The sequence below is a fragment of the Cheilinus undulatus genome, linkage group 11 (genome assembly GCF_018320785.1).
Source record: "Cheilinus undulatus linkage group 11, ASM1832078v1, whole genome shotgun sequence".
Classification (NCBI taxonomy): Eukaryota; Metazoa; Chordata; class Actinopteri; order Labriformes; family Labridae; genus Cheilinus; species Cheilinus undulatus.
Genome location: NC_054875.1, coordinates 33362479 through 33385790, shown reverse-complemented (window position 1 = coordinate 33385790; position 23312 = coordinate 33362479). Strand labels below are relative to the sequence as shown.

At 42.2% G+C, this 23312-nt stretch overlaps 2 protein-coding genes across 3 annotated transcripts in view; one reads left to right on the top strand and one right to left on the bottom strand.

The window, feature by feature from the left end:
• plcg1 (phospholipase C, gamma 1) overlaps positions 1-5179 on the top strand; it is a 43887-nt gene extending 38708 nt beyond the window's left edge. For both annotated transcript variants that reach the window (XM_041798846.1, XM_041798845.1), the window contains exons 32-33: positions 1996-2264; positions 2359-5179. In XM_041798846.1, coding sequence (XP_041654780.1) covers positions 1996-2264; positions 2359-2398 — 309 coding nt within the window. In that variant the 3' untranslated portion in view covers positions 2399-5179. The remainder of the gene's footprint in view (positions 1-1995; positions 2265-2358) is intronic.
• Positions 5180-6170: 991 nt separating this feature from the next.
• zhx3 (zinc fingers and homeoboxes 3) lies at positions 6171-23312 on the bottom strand. Its single transcript, XM_041798830.1, has 7 exons — positions 22965-23312; positions 16402-17296; positions 16214-16321; positions 14576-16120; positions 12477-13196; positions 9650-9911; positions 6171-7502 (listed from the first exon to the last, which is right to left on the bottom strand). Exons 2-7 carry the CDS (start codon positions 17131-17133, stop codon positions 7492-7494), a joined length of 3378 nt encoding a protein of 1125 aa, XP_041654764.1. The 5' UTR covers positions 17134-17296; positions 22965-23312; the 3' UTR covers positions 6171-7491.

Sequence of the window (23312 nt, the reverse complement as noted above, 5' to 3'; positions counted from 1 at the left end):
GTGACTGTCAGAAGCTTTTTATTTTGAGTATGGGCGTGTGTAAAGTAAACTTTACTGTAAAACATGTTGTATGAGACATACTTTCAATGACTTCATTCATCTTAAAGTTGTCTGTATTCTATATAAAGGCTCAACCTATATATTATCAAGTATAAAATGCTGAGATATGCAGCATCATATCTATTCACGTGACCTGACATGACTGAGGATTCGCCCCCATTTATTGTGCATTACAAATGACTGCTTAGCTGTGAAGTGTGTGCACGAATCAGGGCTTACTGTACTGAACCATGCTGAACTAACTGCATTGCCTGGTGGAAAGACACCCATACTAAGTTGGATTAGGCTTGTAGCACCACTTTTTAACAGCTTTCATTCCCTATTGGGTCATAATCCTGTCTTTAAAGAACACTTTGGTACACTTTTTGTGTTTAATAAACTTTGTGGAGTGCTGGTTTGAATGAAAAGACAAGAGATAAGCAAAGGTGCCTTACGTAAATCTAGGCCAGCCTTTCTCAACCAGGATACCAGGGTACCCTGGGGTGCTTTCAAAATGCTTGAAATTTAACCAAGAATGACCATGAATGTGCAGATCAGTTATCCTGGGGTAAATAAGCAAAAATCAAGTCAGTGTTGTGGTCAGACAAATGAAAGGCATATATGTCAGTACACACTGCACGTTTATCATGCAGTTGATGTTCCTGGAGTGAGAAATGCATTACAGTGTGTTTTAAGGTCTTCTTAACTTCCTGTGAAGTTTGCCGCCCAATTTTGACAGTATTTTCTTAAGGTCTACAGGACCACTGGAAGGCATTTTACTTGTTTTATGAGTTAACTTTGGAGATTTAGGTCTGTCCACATGGGGTTGAACTTAGGAGCATATGCAAAAGTTTTTTTTTTTATACGCCTACTGTTTCGTCTCCGTGTGGACAGCCACCCACATCCTTCTTGAAACGATTACTTCACACATAGCATAGCCCACTTAAGCCTCATGCACAGGTCCAGCCAAAACATCAATGGTGGCATGCTGCAAAAGATGCATGCTCCGTAATCTCCTTCTCTCTTTTTGGTGGATTTCCGTGGCAGCCTCACAGCACCACTTACAGGCTACAGTGTTTTCAGTTTTTTTCAGTGGTTCCATGTTTATGCGGATATTTCCTGAAACAATCCTGTGTTTACGGAATACGGTTTCAAATGAAACGGATGTATATCATTTTCGTCTCTGTGTGGACAAGGCTTTATTTTGTCAACTGTCAGAGAATTGCACGATACTGGGTTTTTGCTGATATTAGATAGAAGCCAATATTTAAAAGGAAATTTTGGCAGATACTATTATCTATACAGATATTTGGTCCAGCCTAAAAATCCACTAACTTATTTGTTCATATAGCCCATATTTACAGCTAATTTTTTTATAGCCAAAATACTGGTAGAAATTTTCATTTCTGCCAATACAGGTAAGTCATTTTTTATGCTGACATCTGCCCTTGCAGATTAGACCATGCATCCCTATTAATTGAAGTCAGAGGGATGCAGAATTTTCTGCTTTTGTCAATACATTTTGAAAAAGGGGACTGGAATTTTTTGCAGATATTTTAAGGTTGCCTTGAGAGAAATAAAAGGTAGAGAAACACTTCTCTAGGCAAATTTGTCACAGGCATTGTGTCCTGACTTCTCAGTTGTCACCATTTAGATTTGCTGAGAGAGCTCTAATATCACACTGGTTGCTAGCAGGATTGCAAATTCTAATTGGAAAAGGCAGGGGGTACTGGAAAGAGCTGTACAAAAAGCTGTACACTGTGAACAGTGCTGAAGACAGTAGAAATTCTCACATAGGAACTGAGTTTATATATTTTTTTCCATCTGGGTCTTATGGTGTGATATGTTTCCCTGACATAATCATTATCAAAAATCCGAGTATTGCTTTAAAACAGGACTCTGACATTTAATTAAAGAAATGGCTTTTACAAAGCACTTTTTTCCCTGTCTGTTCAGGATGAAAATGGGGAGGTCCTGAGCCCGTTCCTTGCAGCTGGGGCCACAGCGCTGACGGCATCAGCCACAGTAGGACGGGAACGTTTGGGAGAATTGGGCTCAGTGTCCTCTACCTCCTCTACGATGTCCCCTCTGCCCCAGTCGCCAGCTCAGGCCATGGCCTACAGAGGGAGGGAGGGTTCCTTTGAGTCCCGCTACCAGTCCCCGATAGACGACTTCAGGGTGTCCCAGGAGACACTGCAGGACCACATAGAAGCACAGAACAGAAGGTAAATGTGCTTTGTGTGGGTTTTTGTTTTTCATGCATGTGCAGTGTAGTATTTCTAAATTTCAAACCTCCTCCTGTCTTTGTCTTCACCTCAGGATGCGGAGGACCAGAGTGGGTGGAGAGAACCGCGTCTAAGTCCAAACCAATCAGGATGTATTTCTGTTGCACCCCCCTAAACCCATACCCTCCCACCCTTCCTCACCCAGTCACCTCTCCCCGTACTGATGATGTCACTGACTGCTGTGAACACTGTTTCCATGGAAACGCCCACCACCGCTTTGGCCTACATTTCAGGCAGCTCTCCCTCCCTTCCATTCTCCCAACTGCTCCCCATCCCTCTCCTTCACTCTCCCTCTCTATCCCCCCCTGCCGCCCAGCCTCCTCACCACTCCAGAAGGAGAGACTCGGACATCAGAGAAGAGGGGGTGAGAAAGGCAGGAGAGGAAGTGGAAGCTGCAGACAGGAAGAAGAAACGGGACATTCACAGGAGAAGCTGAAGAAATTCCAGCTCTGGACTGGAGGTTTGGGAGGCGAGATGTCCTCTCATGTGTTTCTAAGGTGTGCACAGCAGCTACCTGGTGTGGAGGCTAAGAGGAGAGAGAGAGAGAGAGAGAGTTGGTGTTCTTAAAGGTATCAGTTTGAAACTGTTCTCCAGTTAGGTTTCTTTGCTCTTCTCTATTTGGCGTATATGAATATATGTATTTATTCCTGCTGTGCTGTTGGCCAGAGAACAGCAGCAGCTGACCTGCTCTCAAAGAGCTTCTGTCTCCATGTTTTTAATTATTATAATTATTTAAACCTTTAAACATTCATAATGTGACTTTACTATTTTTTTTAGATGTTTATGTGTAAAACACGAGGGCTCTCTACGGCTATTTTATTGTCTGTTTCTTCTCTGCTTTGAGGAGGAAATAACGCTCCTCCAGTCTAACTCACACTCATTACGTGGAGGGAAATGTAATTCTTGCTCTTTGATGACATCAAGAAGTCATAGCCTTTAAGTGTTAAAAGCAGCAAGAGAGCAGGCAGCATCATGTGACTTTTACATTCTCAAACTCACATGCATGCTTTTTTAATTTAAACCAACATTCCTAAAAAAAAAAAAAAAAAAAGGCACATCATTCCACTTTCCTGCATCGCAGGCGCCTTTACATGCCAGACACATTTAAACTTGTGCCCCCCTTGACAGTCTTCCTACTCTTTGATATGATCATGTCTGGATCAAATGCCACAATGTGAAAAAGCAAGACCAGGGATCCATGTAGGACTCATTTTTTGTTTGTTTGTTTTGTTTACTTAGATGTTTATAGGCCTTTTTACTGGCAGTTCACATTGAAAGGATGGATCATGCAGCTGCAAGGTCGTGGAAAAAGAACACATTAATATTTGATCATATGATCAGTTTTAAAGACATCGTTAAATGCCAACATTGTGTGAGTTTCAAAGTTGCTGACTTATAATACTTATAATTCCAGGAATTAATATGGTTTTACTGTTACACCTTTAACTTAAAAGGCCTGCGTTTCAATAATCATAATAGAATACTGATTTGGAGTGTGATTATTCTTAGAACATTTCAAGTCTTAATAGGATTCACAGCCCTTTAAATTCAGGGTTTTATTAGTTGACCATAACAGACACAGCGCTAATGTTTCGGTATAAAAAATGTTGCTACTTAATTTCAGTATTTTTTAAGGATGTTTTTGTTGCAAAAGGCCATCTTTACTTATAAATTTGTCCCCTAAGTTTGAAAGGATATTCAGTGTTGTCAATGAATAGAGACCACGAATGAAAGCATGCTTGAAGAAAACATGCAGATTACACCGTGCTGGTAACTCCTCTACAAAGACGTTAAGAACATCCTGGAGTTTTCCTCTGCTCTGTTGTACAAAGCAGGCTTCCCATAAACCACTGGGGCAATTTTAAGTTACACTGCCATGAATTAAAGTTAGATTCCCACTGCGCATAAACAGATTTGTGTAAACAACTGGCTGATGGCTACGGTTTAGAATTCCCTTATCCAGCCTCTCATTTTGGCTCAGTCTCATGGATGTTAGTCTAACTTGGTAATTCACACTTCTCTGGAGGTAAATTTCAGGTCTTCAGTCCTGCATTTGTGGTGTGACGGGAGCTGTAGATTTCCTTGAGGTGCCTGGGAGAGGGGAGTTTGTTTTTTAAATCTGAGAGAATTCTCACATATAGTCTGTGGTGTAATCTTTCCAGGTTTGGGTCAGAAACAGTGTTTTCTCTGCTCATTTGTGATGACATTATGATATAATTCAGTATTTCAGTCAGTGTTTGAGCACTGAGATGCGCCAAAGCCATATGGTATGTCTTGAGGTAAAAGCAGGGGACTTAATGAAAATATTTTTGCATCTTGTTGTGTTTGCACCTCAAAGCTCCCTTGAATTATTTTTCTGCTCCCTCTTAATTAACGAATGGTAATCATTGACCCCACCCCCCCCGCTGCATCGCTCTTATAGCTGATCTGTCAGCCAACGTCTATGTGCCTCCGTCTGTGTACACTTCACATTAAAGCCACATCATTCAGCCACCACTGGGTTTCTGATACCTGCACAGCCATGCCATACCCAGTCCGCTGTGTTGTCTTATTTTGACAGTCAGGAACTCCTCATAACTCTTCTGCTCAGTTTGCTGTTACTCTTACTGTCTGAAACAAGGTGTTCAGAGGTCTTAGAAACCAGAATAACTCAGAGCTTCTCTGTGGGTGTGCAGGGCCCTTCAGTTATGTCATCATTTTTTTACTTTTTCTTTTTTGTCCCTCATGGTGTCATTTACAAATGCCTTTCTGTAATGTGCCTAAACTATGGAGAGGAAAAGAGCTCATTTTAATTTTGCCTTTCATATGAAACATATTCAAGCCTGAAAAGTAAATAAAATACTTACTACTTTACACTTCTTTGTCTTATTTTCTTTTTTACTCTGGATGTTAGGTTTGCGAATATGGACTTAAATCAAGATAAAACCTGTTTATAGAAATCATTTGGTAATATGAAGATGTGTAGGCCCACAGTCTTAGGAATTTTTTTTAGAGGAAACATTTCAAATTGATGTTGGTTTTTGACAGCAGTGCATCCTTTTTTTCATATAAGCTTTTCTTGGATGGAAGTAGCGAGGCTCTAGGGATAAAGGTTTGGGAATTACTGTTTTAGATGCCAGAAATAGTTGGAAAATACTGAAATGTAAAGTCTTAGACGTGTTACAAAGTCTCAAAGCAGGTTGACTTAACTGTTTCACATCAGAAGAATAAAATTAGATTTTTTTAAAAAACAAATCAAGTGTAAAAATGCTGATGTTCCTAGATTAAGACTAAATTATGGAAATATATATGAGTAGATTGAGAAAAAAAAGTGGCATCAGGCTGCAAAATACCAACTTTGAAAAAGTGAAGGGGGTCTAAATGCTTGATATTTTAATTTTTACATATCCCACCTGGTCTGCAGATGTTAAAATAAAGCAATAAAGAGAGTTTGAGTAAGTATTTGCTTCTCTGAGCTGATGAAGTATTATTGGCTGTTATATCTCACATGCAGGTACTTCCTGTAGTCCATGGACTTTGTCACCTGAAAACATGCTTCAAAATATTTGATTCACTTGCAGATTGCCTTTATCTAAATGAGAGAGGCCTCATATTGGTAAGGCCTCAAAATTACTTTAACTGCCCTGGTAGGAAGAAACAAATGGGGCATTTGTAGACATATTGCTTTTTTAATCATATAATTAGGCAAATTTTACACCCCCAAATAATATAAAAATACCCTGAAAAGTTGAAGTTCAGGGTAAGTCATAGGGAGTCACATTTTTCTATAAATAGATATTTGGCACCAGTGAGTTGATAGCTTTCTCACGTGTTAGGACGATGATATATTGGCTTACTCATGTTTTGCCCAACACCTTTTGCATCAGTGACCCCAAAGCATCAACTTAAACTAAACCAGCTATCAGATTCACACAGTACTATATTAATGCTGTCCATAACCAAAGCATTGTTTTAGTCATTCTCACGATCAGGCATCCTCATCTTTAATGTACACCATTCGACTCAAAGCCACAACTTTATTACATTCTGTTTATTCTGCAAATACCACCTGTAAAAATTATACATCAAGCCTAAGTAAGGAACTCTGGTAAAAGTTCACAGCTCTTTTACAGTCAGATTTATTTCATAGGAAAGTCCCATAAATACAAACGAACGAACACGTCAGTGACGTAAAGAAGCACTTGATGCTACAAACACAAACCAGGTTCCAGATGTTCTACTAAAGTGTTTCACTTGTTTCTCTTTTTTTTGTTTCGTTTCAACAGCAGGGTGCTTGCCTTCTTTGGATGTTTTTCTTCCAAATCGGACTGTTAAATGTCCAAATATTATGCACAGGTAAGAATAAAAAGAAAGAAGAAAAGTCAAATGAAGATCAGTGCTGTGTTTCACATAAGACACTATGAGCAGCCTGGATAGCATCTAGAGGAAGCTGCAAGCATGAAGTCAAAGTGTGAGTGCAATTTGATGGGGAAAGGAGTATGAGAATGACACCATAGAAAAATAAATGGATTTACTGTAAGGCCAAGGCAAGCACCCTGCAGCAAAGCAGAGCAGTTTTCGTACCCTTAAACAAACTCAGAATGGTTTTAACTCCCCGATATCCTCGACTGATCTCAGTTTGGTTGGTAAGTGTCCAAACCTAAACCACAGAACTCTTGATGGTCTCAGTTTCTCCTTTTTCTCCCTCCTCATCTTTCTCCAAGTCTACTTCTTTTCCTCCTTTACACCCATCCCAGCAGACAGACAGAACAAACACGTCAGAGAAACGCTGCTCCTCCCTCCTCCACATCCATGCTTCAGTCTGGGCTGGAACTTCCTTCTGAAGGGAAAATGGCGGATGGGAGGATACAGGAGAAGGTCTGTGTAGCGTGGCGGAGGAGTCGACAGAACGGGAGAAAGGAGGGCAGGGACTGGGTGTGGTGTCTGATGGATGGATGGATTGCAGAAGTAGTGGGGGTTAGTGGCTTTAGCGTCCATCTCACGTGGCGGGGGAGGTCATGCCTACCTCCAGGGGTAGAGGAAGGAGGGTGAGTAAGGATGGGTGAGGATGGTTTTTCAAGGTCCATCCAGTGATCCTGTTACAGCAGCATCTGCCGTTTTCCCCTCAGACTGCTGACACAAAGACCACCTGCGTTGTGAACCCCCAATCCTCAGACAAAGGGCCTCTTCACTCAGTTCCTGTTGTAATTAAAAAAGAAATTAAAAATCCATCACCATGACAACAAGCTCCACATGTATAAGTCTTTCTCATCATGCTTCAGTCACAGCACACCTTGTTACTTATAATTATGATCTGTGCGCATTTGCCTGCTCCATCTAAAAGACAATTACACATGGTGTGGTTGCGATTAATCTACAATGATCTTCATTTAACATCAAGTTTACCCCATCAGAATTAAAAAACAAATTAAAATGAATATTAGAGAGAAGATTTTGAGATTAGGATATTAATTTTACTAATTTTATTGGAGTCATAAATTTATGAAACATTAATGTTGCATTTCTTAACTTTAATCTTTTTAATCGTCATCAGGCATGTTAATTTGAACCTTGATAACTTACAATATAAATCTCATAATATGACAAATTTCTTTTCTCATGACTATTCCTGTAAATTCAAATCTATATTCCTACAATATTATGACTTAAATCTCAAAACCCAAGACATTTTTCTATTATTTTGCCCTATTACTAAATCATTAAACTAAATACTTTCCATATGTTATGGTGCTGTGGAAACAGTGTTTGTCCCCTTTTTGATTCTTACATACTGTCACACTTAAATGTCTTAGATCATACAAATTTTAGTATTAGACAAAGAGAACCCGAGTAAATACAAGTTTTAGTTTTAAAAATGAAGATTGTGATTATAATGGGGCTAAAAGCCATCCAAACCTACCTGGCCCTATGTGAAACAGGAATTGCCCCCCTTTTGAAATCATGAATTCACTGTTATTAACCATATTTTTTGGGAACCTGAATCAAGAATTTCCTCAACTAGAACCTGTCTGACAAAGTGAAATAGGCTACAATATCCCAAAAAGCAACACAATCATGGCATTCATAACTGTTCGGCCTATCAAAATTTCTCCAACAGCACATCAACAATTCATCCAGGAGGTTACAAAAACCCAAGGACAACACCGAAAGACCTGCAGACCTCACTTGACTCAGTTAAGGTTGGTGTTTGTGATTCAATAAGAAGAATGAAAGTGGGGAAAAAATGGCATCCACGGGAGAGCTTCGAGGCCAAAACCACTGCTCCAAAAAACAGCACAAAGGCTTGTCTCACATTTGACTGAAAACATCCTGATGAACCCCGAGACTTTTGGAAAAATATTCTGTGGACTGACAAGACCTAAACTGAAGTTTTTGGAAGGGGTGTGTCCCATCATAACTAATTTCATAAACAAGACCATAATACCAACAGTCAGACATGTTGGTTGTACAGTGATGGTCTGGGGCTGCTTTACTGCTTCATGACCTGGGCGGTGTGCCTTAACTGATCAAACCGTGAATTCTGCTCTCTACCAGAAAATCCTAAAGGGGGATGTTTGGCCATCAGTGACCTCAGGCTCAAGCTTACTTGGGGTATGCAGCAGAAAAATGATCTAAAACACACCAGCAAGTCCACCTCTGAATGGCTTGAAACAAAATGAAGGTTTGAGGTGGCCTAAGCAACATCTGGATGTAAATCAAATTGAGATGCTGTGGCATGACCTTATACAGGCCATTCATGCTGGATAACCCTCTGATGTGGCTGAATTAAGACAATTCTGCAAAGAGGAGTGAGACAACAATCCTCCACCATGGTGTGAAGACTCATGGCCAGTTACCTGCAGTTGTTGAGGCCAATTACTTTTTCCCACAGGGCTAGTATTTGGATGCTTTACTCGCTTGATAATGAAATCATCGATTAAAAACTACATCTTGTATTCAATTGGATTATCGTTATCTAACATTTAAATCTGTTTGATGATCTGAAACATTTCAGTGTGACAATATAAGAAATCTGAATAAAAATTGACTGATTGTGCAAACCATTTTAATGGTGAAATTACTGATTAAGTTTTAAAAAACACTGTCAATTTTACATCTCAAGGGTTTACCCAGTCAGAAAGAAGCATATCCAAGATACTGATCCGGGTTGTGGATGTTATTTTTGACCATTTTGTATTGACTGATATAAAAATGATGACAGATTAACAAGTTGAGTAAATAAACTCAAAGTGGATCTCTTTTAATGTTTTACGCCATGTTTAGTGTATCCTGAAAGAACACTCTCTGTATGACACATCCTACAGACTCCTCAACTCAAAGACTACCTTCAGTAGGATCCACAGTCTCGTCAGCATTGACCTCCTCCGCTTCTGTTGAGACACCACACACCGACTGCTCCATTTTCTCCTCCGTCCCACCCCCTGGCTGCGGCTCCAGAGGGGAGGATCCTGTTTGTGGCTCAGCTGCAGCACCTTGAGCAACTGGAGCAGTGGCAGTTTGTTCCAACTGTTTCAAAGACGACTTAGTAGAGAACCAGTATCGAACCAGGTCCGCTGTTAGACCGCTTGCCTCGGACAGTTCCCGCAACTGTGGATCAAGAAGAGACAGTTCTAGTGCTCTGCTATGACTTAGAGGATGTGCAGGGCTGAGATGTGAATATTTTCATCTCTTTAGTAGATTAAGATTTCTTTATAGTTATCTTAATGTAATGGAAACATTTTCTGTTCTGACTACAACCTAAAATTATCAGATCAATGTTGACATTTGAAATATTAGTAATTAGCTGTCTTTTAGATTAAATTACACAGCCACCTCTTGCTGTAGGTTATTCACTACTCATGTAAAAGCTGCTGTTGCTCATCACTTTGTGGCAAAAAAGTTTGTTTCATGTTAATGTGAAAGAATCTATGGAAGACCATTTCTGCCAATTAAAAAAGAAAAAATATAAAAATGAGGCAGTTCTTTAAAAAAAATCTTAGGGCAAAATTTTAATGTATAAATTCATTTTTGTAAGATATAGGCTAGTTAGTACTATTATGAGATACGATAAATCATAATTCTGAAATAACAGTCACAGTCAAAATTATGATTGATAGTCTTACAGCGATATATAAAGATGAACTGATAAGATAAAATGTCAGTTATGAAGAAAAATTTAAATTATGAAGAAAAATCTCAAAATTAAGAGATTATAAATCAAAATTATGACTTTGTGTCTCATAACTCTGACCTACTGTCTTCATTTGAACTTAATATGACTATATAATCATAAAGACTTTTTTCCTCATGGTTTCATCTACAATCTCATAATTATGACTTACTTTCTCAAAATTTTGACTTTCACTCATAGATTCAACTTTTTTTCTTTTTGTTTTGACCTTTTCAATAATTTCAACTTTTAATCTCATTATTAGGACAATATATCTGAAAATTCTGATTTTTTAAAATAATTCTAATTTTTTATCTCATGATTTCACATTTTTGTCTCATTACTATGAGTTTTAATCTCATTTATTTTTCGGATTTACAATCTCAAAATCATTATTTCCTTTTCATAATTTTGACTTTTTATCTCAAAATGATGACTGATCATTTAAATTTTTCTAATATTTTTTACTTTCCATCTCATAGTTATGACAAACTTTGCATTATTCAGACCAGTGGTTCTCAACTGGTGGGTCTTTCAGTGGGTCATGAACCGATTTCAGGGAAAAAAAACAGGCAAAATATCACTGATATTACTACTTTATTGTGCAGGAGTAAATCCTGATTGTTTTGTTTGACATTTTCACTTATTTATCCTGGTATTTTAATACGGAAACATTTTTAGAAAGTTATAATAATTTGTAAATGTCTTGTCACCTTTCAAAAAAAACAACCAAAATGTGTGATAATTGTAAAACACAGTGAAATCAAACGCTTACATGTGTGTCCTCCCAGTCTCTTTGTTCAGCCTTTTGTTGTGTTCCTTCCAAGGTCCAAATTTCTGCATATTTTGTTGAATTAATTTAACATAAATCATACATTTGGGTCCCTACTTCACATTACAGCATGTGGTGGGTCCTAAGGCCGGATCCTTTTAGTACCACTGATTTAGACTTTTATCTCATAATTAAGACTCACTTTCCCATAATTTTGATTTATTTTGCATTTGCATTTATTCAATTAATACACCAAGAAAGCAACAGAAATCGAACAAAACAGCCAGGGAATGATTTACTTTTATTTGTTTAGGATATAATTTGTTTTTTTTTATGCCTTTATTGATAGAGGAGTACGGTGGATAGAATAGGAAACAGGGATGAGAGAGTGGGGGAGAACCATGTAGGAAAGGAGCCAAAGGCCGGACTTGAACCCATGCAGCCCACATACATGGGGCACGAGGTAAATACCAGGCCATCGGTGCCTAATTTTCAATTTATTTCATAATATAATTTTTTGTAGAATTGCCTCACTTTTTTTTTTTTTTTTTAAGTGGCAGAAGAATAGGAAGACCTAACTCTTATTGTTAATTCTACATTTCCTTGAATTTACAGCAATTCACAATAACTTAAAACATCCAAATCCAAGGTGTGTTTAAACTTAGCTGTTAGTAAATGCTGATTTTGCTGTGGTTATAAATGCCACTTTTTTAAAAATGTTTTTCATCTGACCATCAGATTTGATTATGTAAAACCTTAGTTGGAGACAACTCACAAACACCAGAGTGCAACTGAAATATAAATACAACTGAACCACAATTTTTATACAAATCAATCACTTGAAAGGTTCAGTTTTGCTTCCTGAGCTGCATTTCTAATAAGCTAATCAGTCCCCAATGCCAATTTAACTCAATAAGGAAGTGACTGTCTTTCAGTGTGCTGCTATGAAGTTATTTGGATGAAAGTCCATGACATATCTGGTTTTTAAAACAGATAAATTACTTTACATGTTCTGTAGAAGTTATGAACAGGGATTCCTCAAAGCCCAGTTAAGCACGGACAGTTTCATAGGATGTAAGAATGTTTTCCTCTGCAGAAAAAGTTGGTAAAATGTTCACATCTTGTAATATCTTTAAGCACTGATTTATACATGGTTCTCAAGCTTTAGTTTTTCACAGCTGTTGAACCACTTAAGAGGGTTATTTGTGAACAAACTGGTGGTCATGATTACCTGTGGCTCCTCCAGTCTACCATGGGCGTCCAGGTGGGCTTGGAGAATCTGTTCATTCCCCTTCTTTAGATCCTGTTCCAGAGCCGTGTTCTGGTGAGACTCGAGCCACTTCAGCTGTCCGTTCTTCTGCACGTAGCGACAGTCCCCGAACCAGCGTACCACCTCAGGTCTGGGCAGTCCTGTTCCTGAGATCAGTTCATCGTACTGGGTGGCGCTGGGCCACTGTGTCCGTGCGTAGACTTGTTTGAGCAGCTGCAGCTGCTCTGCCGTCTTCTTACCCCGCATGGCTGTGAGTTTTGGGGAGTTGGAGGGTTTGAGCGTCGAGGTGGAGGACTGGGGGGATTTGGGAGTAGTGGATGGGGAAGATGTGGATGTGCTGCTGGACTGAAGGGGTAAAGCGGGGCTATTGGAGCTTTCGCCCTCTGCTTTGCCGTTGGCTTCTGTCACCTTCAGCATCTTCAGATTGATCTTAATGGGGTTAACTTTAGGTTCTCCTGAGCTATCCTCTTTCTGTCTCTCCTCCCCGTCTACCTCCCCCTCCTCCTCTCTTAACACCCGCTCCGCCTCCTCTTTCCTTTTCTCAGCTGCCATTCTCTTCCTCCTCTCAGCGAACCAGCCGTGGATCTCCCGTCTGGTCATCTTGGTCTCACATCGCAGTCGGTCCACTTCTTCTCCTGATGGGTCAGGGTCCTGGGCAAAACTGGTCTCAAGAGCCTTCACCTAAACACAACGCAGGAGTGGAGAAGGTTCAGTACAAGAAAACCAGTTTGACATTCAGAGATTAAGATAGCATTTATCAGTGTTTACAATCCCCTACATGAGCAATCATGACACTCCCAGAACATTGCTGGAAGACCATTTTAGGGAAGAATGAAAAGGAACAAAATCAAGATCAAAGTGAGATCAAGCAGGATAATCTTTTCAGCCTAAAGGGTATGGATTGGTTCAGTTGGTAGCCAGGATTGTAATGCTAGTGGTGGTTAATGTAAATATCGAAAAAAATTAAATCCAACCAAGTTTGTTTGTGTAATATCTTATTTTTGCCTTTTGTTTCTTAAAACAAGATTTTTATACTGGATTCTAATTTACATTTGGCTCAAAGTAAGAGCAATTAGATCTATTTTGGTTTAAAACCAGACAACTACACTTGATTAGATTTTAACAGTTTAAGAAGCATGCAAATTCCCATTCATCCAAAATCTCATCAGTTTTACAGGGTTTCAGAAATACTGAGGTCAAAAACTGAGAATGCAGGGGAATTCATGGGCATGCTTCTTTGAAACTCTGTTTTTATGTCCCTGATCTAAGTCAAAGTATATACAGAAAACTGATCATCAAATTTCATTTTTTAAAGACATTTTCAAGAATCTCTCAATTTACTTTAAGACACCATTGCATCTTCAATTTGTAAGATAAAAATGTAAACATTATGAAGTATGCAGACTGGCACCGGATCTGGTGGAGTTCCATCGGAATTTAAATTCTACTTAAAACTAAATGTAAAAATAAAGGCAGAAAAACTAGCCTACAACCTCTTGATAATACAAAAAGTGAATGCAGCTACAAAATTTATGACTTTATGGTTTTGCATTCAAGATTTTTAAATACTTTTTAAAAGTCTTAATTTTTTTCTACACAGATTTTTAGACTTTTAATACTTCAACACCCAGCAGGCACTGTTTATCTTTGTCTTTACTTTTAGATGCTTGAAGGAGAAACAAAGAATAACAAAAGCATTAAACCATTCCAGTGGGAAGAAGAATAAACGATCTGTTTTTGTACGTATGTGATGTTAACTAGGGGGTATACCGCAAAGCGAGCTCAACATACCCTATCTTTCTTTGGTTAACTTTTAAGGAATAGTTGAGATATCAGGTACCACAAGGCTGAATTTGAACTTCTCAATTAACTCAGGCTTCTCGTGCAAAAAGAAAAGAAGACCTAAACCCAGCTGTCTGATTCTGTCAGACTGAAATAATGATCATGTGTATGTTTTAACCATTATAAGAAGAGAAGATAGACAATGATACACACATTTTCTGCATGATAAAATTTGCTGACCATAGAACCCTGCTTAGCATTCTTATGCAGGATCTCACCTGATGTGGTTCTCTCTCCTTGTAGCGTATAGCTGTGAAATCAGGTGAAGGAGCTCTGGTATGTCGGCGGGATGGTGTAGTGGGAGATGTGGGGGTCTGTGATGCAGTTGGACTCAAGGGTGCAGAGGTGTGCTGGGGCGTTTTTGAACCAGAGCTGCTGCCGCTGTCAGACAGATCAACTGGATTGGCACTGCCAGCAGCGCCACTCCCTGGTGTGCTAGAACCGTTCCCTGCTTCCCCTGCCGAGCGTGATTTGCTCTGTCCACCTGTAGTGCGTGAACCCTTGATGTTGCGATAGTGATAGCGCTTGTCACTGAACCACTTGCGGACTTCTCGCACTGTGAGCCCGGTCAGAGCGATGAGGCGGTCCACCTCTTCTTGGTCGGGGAACTGGCTGACCTGAAAGCTGTCCTTCAGAGCAGTGAGCTGCTCCTGAGACTTCTTGCCCTTGAAGAAACTTGGGTCCAGAAATGAGTTAACGGGAGTCCGAGAGCCGGACGTGCTGCTCGAAGGAGCTGGGGAGGAGGACTTTGATGCAGGGGAAGGGGCATCCTCCAGTTTGATGGTTGGAGAGTCACTCATGGGGGGCTCTACGTCGTCTGTGCTTGTGCTGGTTGGGTTGTTTTTGTCGCTGCTTCCATCGGTACTTTTGCTCTTCTGTCCATCACTGCCTGCTCTGCTGTGATTGTTATTAGACTTTCTGTCTGTGCTGGTTTTATTCTCTGTGTTCTTACTCTGCACAGTGCTGGTGTTGTTGGCTTTGCTGCTATCAGTGTTTTTAGCATTAGCATGGCTGCTAACATTACTATTGCTCTTGTCATTGCAGTCTGCACTGGCCCCTCTGTGTTTTCCATTGACACTGCTCCCCTTACTATGGTTACTGCTTCCAACACTAAGGTTGATGACACTACCTTGACTGCTCGTAGTAACAACTCCTCCTCCACCACTCCTACTACTGTTACTGCTAACAATGTTGCTGCCAGTGTTGCTGCTGCCCACTGTCCCCACCACCATGCTGACACCTTTGTCTGCCACCAGAGCCGCAGCAGGACGGGCCTGCATCATGGGGCGAGCTGCTGCCTGGGGCTTGGGTGTCACAGCCAAGGCCACAGGAGCACTGCTAACCTGGATGCCATTCGCCATTACCGGCTGCGTGACAATTACCCCTCCCTGACTGACGAGAGAGCCCTGCAGGATGTGAGGGATCCCAGCAGCCCCCAGTGAGGCGGGCAGGACTGTGATAGTGTGTTGAGCAGGGCTGCAGTGACTCTGGTTCTGTGAGCTGGCGGGTGTAGTCTGAATGATGGTATTGAACATCTTCCTCCGTGCCTCTTCAATCTCCTCAGGTGACCAGCTGATGCCTTGTTTGAGTCTCTGTGCAGTGAACCAGATCTTGATTTGCTCCTCTGGGAACTTTGTGACCACGGTCAGGTAGCAGAGCTCAGCCTTGGTGGGGTATGGGAACTTACTAAAGGAGGTCTTCAAGAAGGAAGAGGAATCCATAGAGGCACTGTAGGTAGGGATGCTGCTCAAAGGAATCATCACCTTGGAGGAAAAAGGAGAAAATGAGCAGTAGGTTCTAAAACTATTTGAAATCACCCAAAAAAAACATACACAAATATAAATCGAAGCATCTACCTTGGGGAGATTTTTGGAGGAAGAAGGCGAAGGAGTAGAGGAAGCATTTGATGAGGCTGTAACTGATGCTGATTGATTAAAGCTTCTGTTTTGAACCACTGATACCACCTGTAGGAAAGTGATTGACAAGAATCAGATTCAGTCATATCAAAAATACAAACAAAGAGAAACCAAGATCTACCACCAACCTGTGTGATTGGAGTCTTCAGCATCGGTAACGCTCCAGAGCCGTTGACTATCTGGATTGCCGAGGGAAGAGTGACCTTTGTCGTCCCATTGTGGACAATTGTGGGAACATGAGTGACAGTCACTGGTGCAGTGTCTTTTCTCTCGCTTTCCTTCGAGGCAGAGATAGAGTGTGGGTCTAAAGAAGGTTCATCTGAGACTGTGTGCGACACAACTATCCGTTTAGGTTCCGATTTCCCCTTCAGCATCCTCATAATCGGGGTTTTTGTGATGGAAATCTCGCTGTCCCCCCCACTCACCAGATTCTGCTCCACTACTACTCTCCTGTCCCTCTTTCTCAGCTGCAAAGTCGTGTTCAGTGTGCTTGGGTGAACCCTGGCATTATGCAGGGCCAGCCCCTCGAACTTGGGTGCAGAAACCCCGCAGTTAACACAAAAGAAGCTGGGGTCCGCACGGAAGTCAGGGTGCCCAGAGTACACATGATCCAAGAACAAGTTAAGGTCGTGGGTTTCAAAGTTGCAAGGCTTGCAGGTGTAAGTGCCAGCGCTGTCTTTTACAGCGTCCCCTGTGTCTGGTTTGTAAGAATCTCCTGGATCGAGGGGGCTATGCCTGCCCCCACTTGAAATCCTTGACTGACTCAAAGAGACAGGGGAGTCCCGTTCAACCTCCTCTATTGGGCGGGCGATCTTGCTCGGGATCATACAAGGAATCGTTGACTTCCTCTTGCTGGCCATGGTTGACCACAAAGTGGGGCAGGATGGTCAAATGGCTCGTGTACAAAATGAGTGAGAAAAAAGGTCGTCTGTAGATGACTATAGACCAGGGCTGAAGAAGGGAGGACAGCACATCATGTCCATGGGTCCACTTGTGGTTCTTGCAGGAGTTGTGAAGGAAAATCTGAAAATGGAAGAGAACATGTCAATATGCAAAACTGTACATCTGTGAATGCTTGGAGAGAATTTGTTTCGAGACAGAATTTTTACATTTAATCTTGAATAGGATACAAATAGAGAAAGCAAGCTTTTTTCCTTTCAGTTGGACAAAAAATAATGCACTACTGGATGCTTACAGGTAAAAAAAAAAAAAAAAAAAAAAGTCATGATAAGACCTTGCAAAAGGATACCTGATGTTGTTTTGAAGTCTCTAATCTAAAAGTCTTCTCCCCATCTCTCTTGCTCCATGAAACTCAAGGATATGTCTTTTATGAGTGGTGTTCAAACAAGCTCAGTCTGCTTCTTCACCAAAGGCTTTTTGGGAGAGCTCCTGTCCTACCCCCTTCTTTCCCCTCCCCCATGCAACTCCGTCTCACTTCCCCTCGTTCAGACACACCCCCACAGAGAGAGCACATTCTGTATTTTCTTCCAACTCGGCCTATGCAGCTTCACTGCACACCTAAATGGAAATTAGCACAAAATTTTCAATTGTAATCGATAGGTTCTATTTTATAGTTGTCGTAGTAGGTGGTTTGACAGAGGATCCGATGAAAAATGGTGTTTTCGCCGAAAGGGACGCACAGATAGAAACAGAGTAAGAGCAATAATCTCTGGATTTTCTATTCAACATCTCTTCTCTTCAAAATGGCAAAGCTTCCTGTGGAGTAGTTTCACCTCCCTTTTTCCTCCGCTCCCGCCCTTCCTTCCACAGAGGTAGTGATAAAGTATTGGAGAACAGCTTGAGGACAATCACCCTCCAGATCACTCTGCACCAACATTACACCTCAATCTTGGAGCAGCCAGAAAGTTCAACAGGAAAACCTTAAAACCTTTTAAAATCCAGCCCCTCCTTTTGCAAAGATACCTCCCTTGCAACTGAAACCAAACCCAGGCTTTTGGTCGGCAGGCTAAATGTGAAATAATCTATGCACAAACAGAGGATTCCCATGAAAATTTCAAAGTTGTCAAGGACTAGTTTGAGACAAAACATATATTCTTTGTGCACAATGCTGCCCTGTTGCTGTCAGGTACGCATCATACTCCAAGTCAGTGTCATCACACAACAAAGCCAGTTCTCTCAAGCCATGTGTAACTTCTTTTGTACTCAAATACAGCCTTGCAGGTCACGGTACATTAGCTCATGGCCCGGTTAACCCTCACAGGACTGGGGTGTTACAGATTTTCACACACAAGTTCATTAAAGGTGAAAGCCTTTGACTTCAGTTCTATTTTGAGTCGCTCTAGGGATTTTAGTAACTGCAGGTTGTTGTCAGTCGCCATCACTGGCCAACTTTTTTAATTTTCAAGTTTAAACCAAATGTAAACAGCATCATTAAGTTATAATAAAAGCTCAATTGGGCTGATATCAAGGTGGTCATCTTTGTCTGTTTTAAGAGAGGTCTGTGAGGGGTTAACAGGCTAATGAAGTTTGCTACTGTTCAGGGAACGTGATGCCCCTTATTCCCCCCTGCACCCCCTAGAGAGAGTAACTGCCCTTCAGTAAGTGCTGTGGTGCACCCCTCCTTTTCCCTTGCCATTCAGTTATGCATCAGGGGGCACGGCTCTGCCAAGGCAGGCTGGTCACATGACCAACACAAAGGCTTATGGGTGGGCAGTTTCAGCCATCCATCACGTGGTGCTGTTGGGTGTGGGTGGGCAGAGGAGAGGAGAGGAGAAGGAGAGCTGAACGGTAGAGGTTGGTGGGGGATGGGCAGCCGGTTTGGGGTGAGGAGGGGTGTTAACAGTCGTGGAGGAAGCACTGAGGTGTTTCAGGGTGGAATTTTTTCTTCCGATACCCCCCGACACCAACCCATCCAGCTAACCCCCGCACTTCAACGCCCCCTTCTTGCTCCTAACTAGAATCACACAGTCCTTCCTCCCCTCCCTCCCTCTTAGCTGCACTGCAAAGCCTGGAATGTTCCAACCAGAGCTCTTCAGTCAGTGGACACAACTTGAAGTTCAGCTTCTGTCTCTGCATGTGCCCTTACATGCATTTCATGCCAACAACTTCACCAAAATGAACCCAAAACTCAAGTTCTCTTGCAGTATTGAATCATGTTTGTGCATATCTTTGGCTACACAATCAACCTTTCACACTGATTGCATTCAAAAAGCCACAAAACCAGAACTGTGCAAGCACATCTGCAGACAAAAGTTGTGTCTGAACAAGGGCAGCTACCAGCAAACACCCAGAGGCCTTGCACAGGTGAGAGTGACACAATGCACAAGTCAAGCTATTATTGGCAGGACGGAATTGGCAGCTCATGTCTCAGCAACGCTGTCGACTCATCGGCCAGAAACTTTAATTCGATGTTGCACATACGTTGGCCGACCCTGTGCTGATGTGTCTATGTGTGTCAGCGTTTGCATGTGTGGGTTTCCTGTGAGATTGAGAGTAGAGAGAAGGGAGGTGGGGTGGGTGGGGGCGCTTGAGTGCTCGTGTTGTGTGTGTGTGTGTGTGTGTGTGTGTGTGTGTGTGTGTGTATGTGGCGTGCGGGGGTGGCTGCCTGCATGCCTGTGTGAGGCTTGTTTACTGAGGTAGTGAGGCTGCCAGTTTTTTCCTGTTTGTGAGCGTCAGAGATCTGCCAGTGACACACAAAGACAATGTTTTCATCCTCCTGATTCAAAACCTATATTATGTAGGCCTCATCATTGGCCCAGCACGGTGTGACCTCCTTTTATCCCCTGGTCTGACTCTTGTCTAGGCCTGGGTTATATCCTCTGAGTGCAGGCCAATAATAGCACACGCGCTAGGTGTATGCCAGTTTGGCTGCATAGCATAGCTGCATGTTCCTCCTCTCACCTAGCTGAGAATACAGGTGTAACGTTAATATTCTACGTGTTGTTTGTAAAAAGGTGTACAACAGAAGCAGTTTGCTCCATTTCTTGCTTCCTCTTTCCTCCCTCTCCCCCTCCTTCTCCAGCCGTCTCTGAGCCCTCTGCTTCCCCTCCCTCCGTTCCTTCTTCTCCTCCCTCTCCCAGCAAGTTTGGCCCAGGGAGACAGGTCGGCAGCGCCACTGGTGTGTTACTGTCCCCATGGCAACCACCTCCTATCCCCCCTCCCTCGCTCTATCTCTCTTTCTCTCTCCCACCAGCTCGGTTCTCTAAAGCACATGCGTGTGGGTAAACACTCAGGCCTACACCAGCGTGCACACATCTCCTATGCCATCCAGTCCCTGGCTCTGGTCGGCCTTGTTTGTTCCACACACCCCTGTGAGTGGTATTTGGAGAGTCCCTGCCCTGCTCCTATTTCAGTGCCTCTCTCACGCGGTGTTGATGTCTCCAGGCTAGGTGTGGTCGCCGTCACCAAGTCACTCTATTGGCTGCTGATGTCTCTTCCTGTTCATTCAGTGTGTGAGACCCTGTCCAGGCATCTCCCTCAGCTTCAGCTCTCTTCTTTACTCTCAGTGGCACTTGTGTTTGGTCTACAGGGGCCTGAGGCCTGCAGGGGCCTCTGTTCTCACTGTAGAAGACACAGGCATGGATGCATAACCAAGGCTGAGAAATCTGGAAGATGCAATCAGATGGAGTACCTGTATTCCTGAGTGAACTGAAGCTAATTATTAAGCCTGCACCAAAACATGAACCTCTCTGCCAAAACCCTGTTGTGTTTTTTCCCTTTATTGTGCCCAAACTGAAATCCCTCGCCATTTTCTCTCCCTACCTTATACACAAACACATTGGCAGTGACTTAATGTGCTCCCATCTTAGCCAGACATGGCTCCAACTAACCTCTAGATCAACTCCACTCAGTCATACCTTCACTGACGGTCACAGCTACACCTTTTGTTTAAATAGACTTCTCATGAGCATGATTTCAATCATTACAATCAAACCCTCAGTGCCTGTGTCTCTACTCCTGGGCTGATCTTAGGTCAGGCAGCGGATGGCTCTGTGGGTTGCAGATGGCTGCATTGCTGTGGCCACTGCCAGTGCATGCATTAAAACTGGGTTGCTGAGAGGGGAGGGAGAGAAAAAAATGGCGGAGCACCATGCTCTGTGCTGTCCAACCTAAAATGGCTGACTTAACAAGCTGTTACCCAGCCAAGCAGAGCAAGAGGCTGCTATTGCTGCTGACCCGAACCTGCTCACTCTGTCTGGATGTGTGATTGGATCGCGCTGCTTTGCCCAGAAGATTGCGAGAAAAGGCTCTGAAGCAGCAGCTGAGTCGGTTTTTGCGGTCATTCTTGGAGGAGATCTGGAAACAAATTGTCATTACAGAGAGGAGATGAAACTTGCTGCCGCAAAGACATTTAAATGAGTTCTGAGACACTCTGGTATGCTCATCTTCTAAATGAAGAAAGCCTAACAAACAACAGACTGCTAAGGAAAGAGAAATATACACATTTCATTTGGGTTGGAGGTGATAAACCCCTTCATGCTAAGCATCTAACCCTGATTCTGCTTCAAACCTGCAACTGATGGACAGAAAGGGGGAGAAATAGGGGTGGAAGGGAGGAGGTGACTGGAAGGGTGAGTGCTACTATTCAGTGTACATCCATTGAGCTCTAGCATCAACACAGCTCAAACAGTGAACTCATGGCATAATTACACTATTATATTGAGAATAATCCTAATGTCAACAAACTTTATAATGCTATGAATAACATCTGGCATGCATCACTGTTCATATCAAAGCTGAAACTAAGTGATTTCCTTTTGTATAGTTAAGATCAATAACATGGAGCCTGTCCTTTACAGACAGTTTAAGGTGAACACTGATAAATAGATAGCTGGATTAAGCTGCTTGTCTATGCCTGGGACTCACGTGGACACATCAGACACAAACTAGCTGTCTGGGAAAGCTTTGCTCTAATCCCTGGAGTCACACACTCATGACAACACTGACATGATAAATAACCAAGGCAACAACAGCTTGCAAACTCATAACAGACTGTTGGGCAATGTGGAAAATAGCCTAGACTCTGTTTATGGTTTCTATCAAGTGTTGCTGCATTGAAGCACAGCCTACAGACACACTAACCTATAATAATAGGTCTACTGACACGAGGCTGTTGATAACCATATTAACTTCTTATATTCGAAGGGTGATTATAAAAAGCAAGTTCAGTCGTTATTTGATACTAGGTGAAAGTGATTTAACGTCTTCATTCATAATAGAAGAAGTGGGGGAATTTGCCGGATGCTGACAAAAAATATCGTAACGCTATGGCTTTAAAATAAAACACTGACAACTTAATAGTTTTAAATGAACATGTCTGTTGTCAAAAGCTTGATTTGACAGAGATATTCTGAGATATAACCTCAAGACAAAGTGGTATGACTGTAGCTCTAGTCCCTGAGCGCAGCAGCGTCAAACATTAACGAAAATGATGCGTGTTCATCTTCCGCTCAAGTTAGGAGGAGTGAGCCCCAACTTAATGGGCTTGCCTATATGACAGGTTTTTAACATCGGAGCAAATTCAGAGTTGAGAGGACGGCAAGCCCCTAGCCCAAAAGAACTCCTCTCTCTCCCCCCGTTGGCTGTCGCCATTTTAAGCAGGCGACATGCAGCTGGCCAGCACTGCTGAGCCAAAGCGCAGCCCGCAAAGGTAAGCCTCCACAATAGCTCGCACACAAGTTTGGGAAAGGTGAAACACTTGTGAAAAGGTGTATCAGAAAACCACACTCACCTCGCTTTTGTCGGAGCGCAGTGTATGCGGCGGAGGGTTTAAAAAAGTTTACAATGATATGGGCTCAGACTGACGGGAGGTTGGGCTTTACTGATGGTAACTTATAGGTGTAAGCCCCCTCTGTCCATCGGCTGGTGATACGCGTGACACAGGAGCGAGACCGGTCCCTTCTACGACCCCTTTTTTCGCTTGTTTATTTCGAGTGGCTCTCAGTGTTGAAGCAGGCAGTGGAGGGGAGGAAAATACGACGGACGTACCGAGGGAAGAGACGGACACGTGACGCAGACGTCACTGACGGTGGAGTTGGCGTGAAGAGCTCGAGCTCTGCCGTGCACAGAGCAGAAGTGA

Coding starts and splice junctions, on each gene's coding strand:
- zhx3 (XM_041798830.1), bottom strand. CDS start 17,133: ATGGCCAGCAAGAGGAAGTCAACGATTCCTTGTATGATCCCGAGCAAG. Junction 16,322..16,401: donor TGAAGACTCCAATCACACAG/GTTGGTGGTAGA, acceptor ACTTTCCTACAG/GTGGTATCAGTGGTTCAAAA. Junction 9,912..12,476: donor GTAGACTGGAGGAGCCACAG/GTAATCATGACC, acceptor CTTGATCCACAG/TTGCGGGAACTGTCCGAGGC.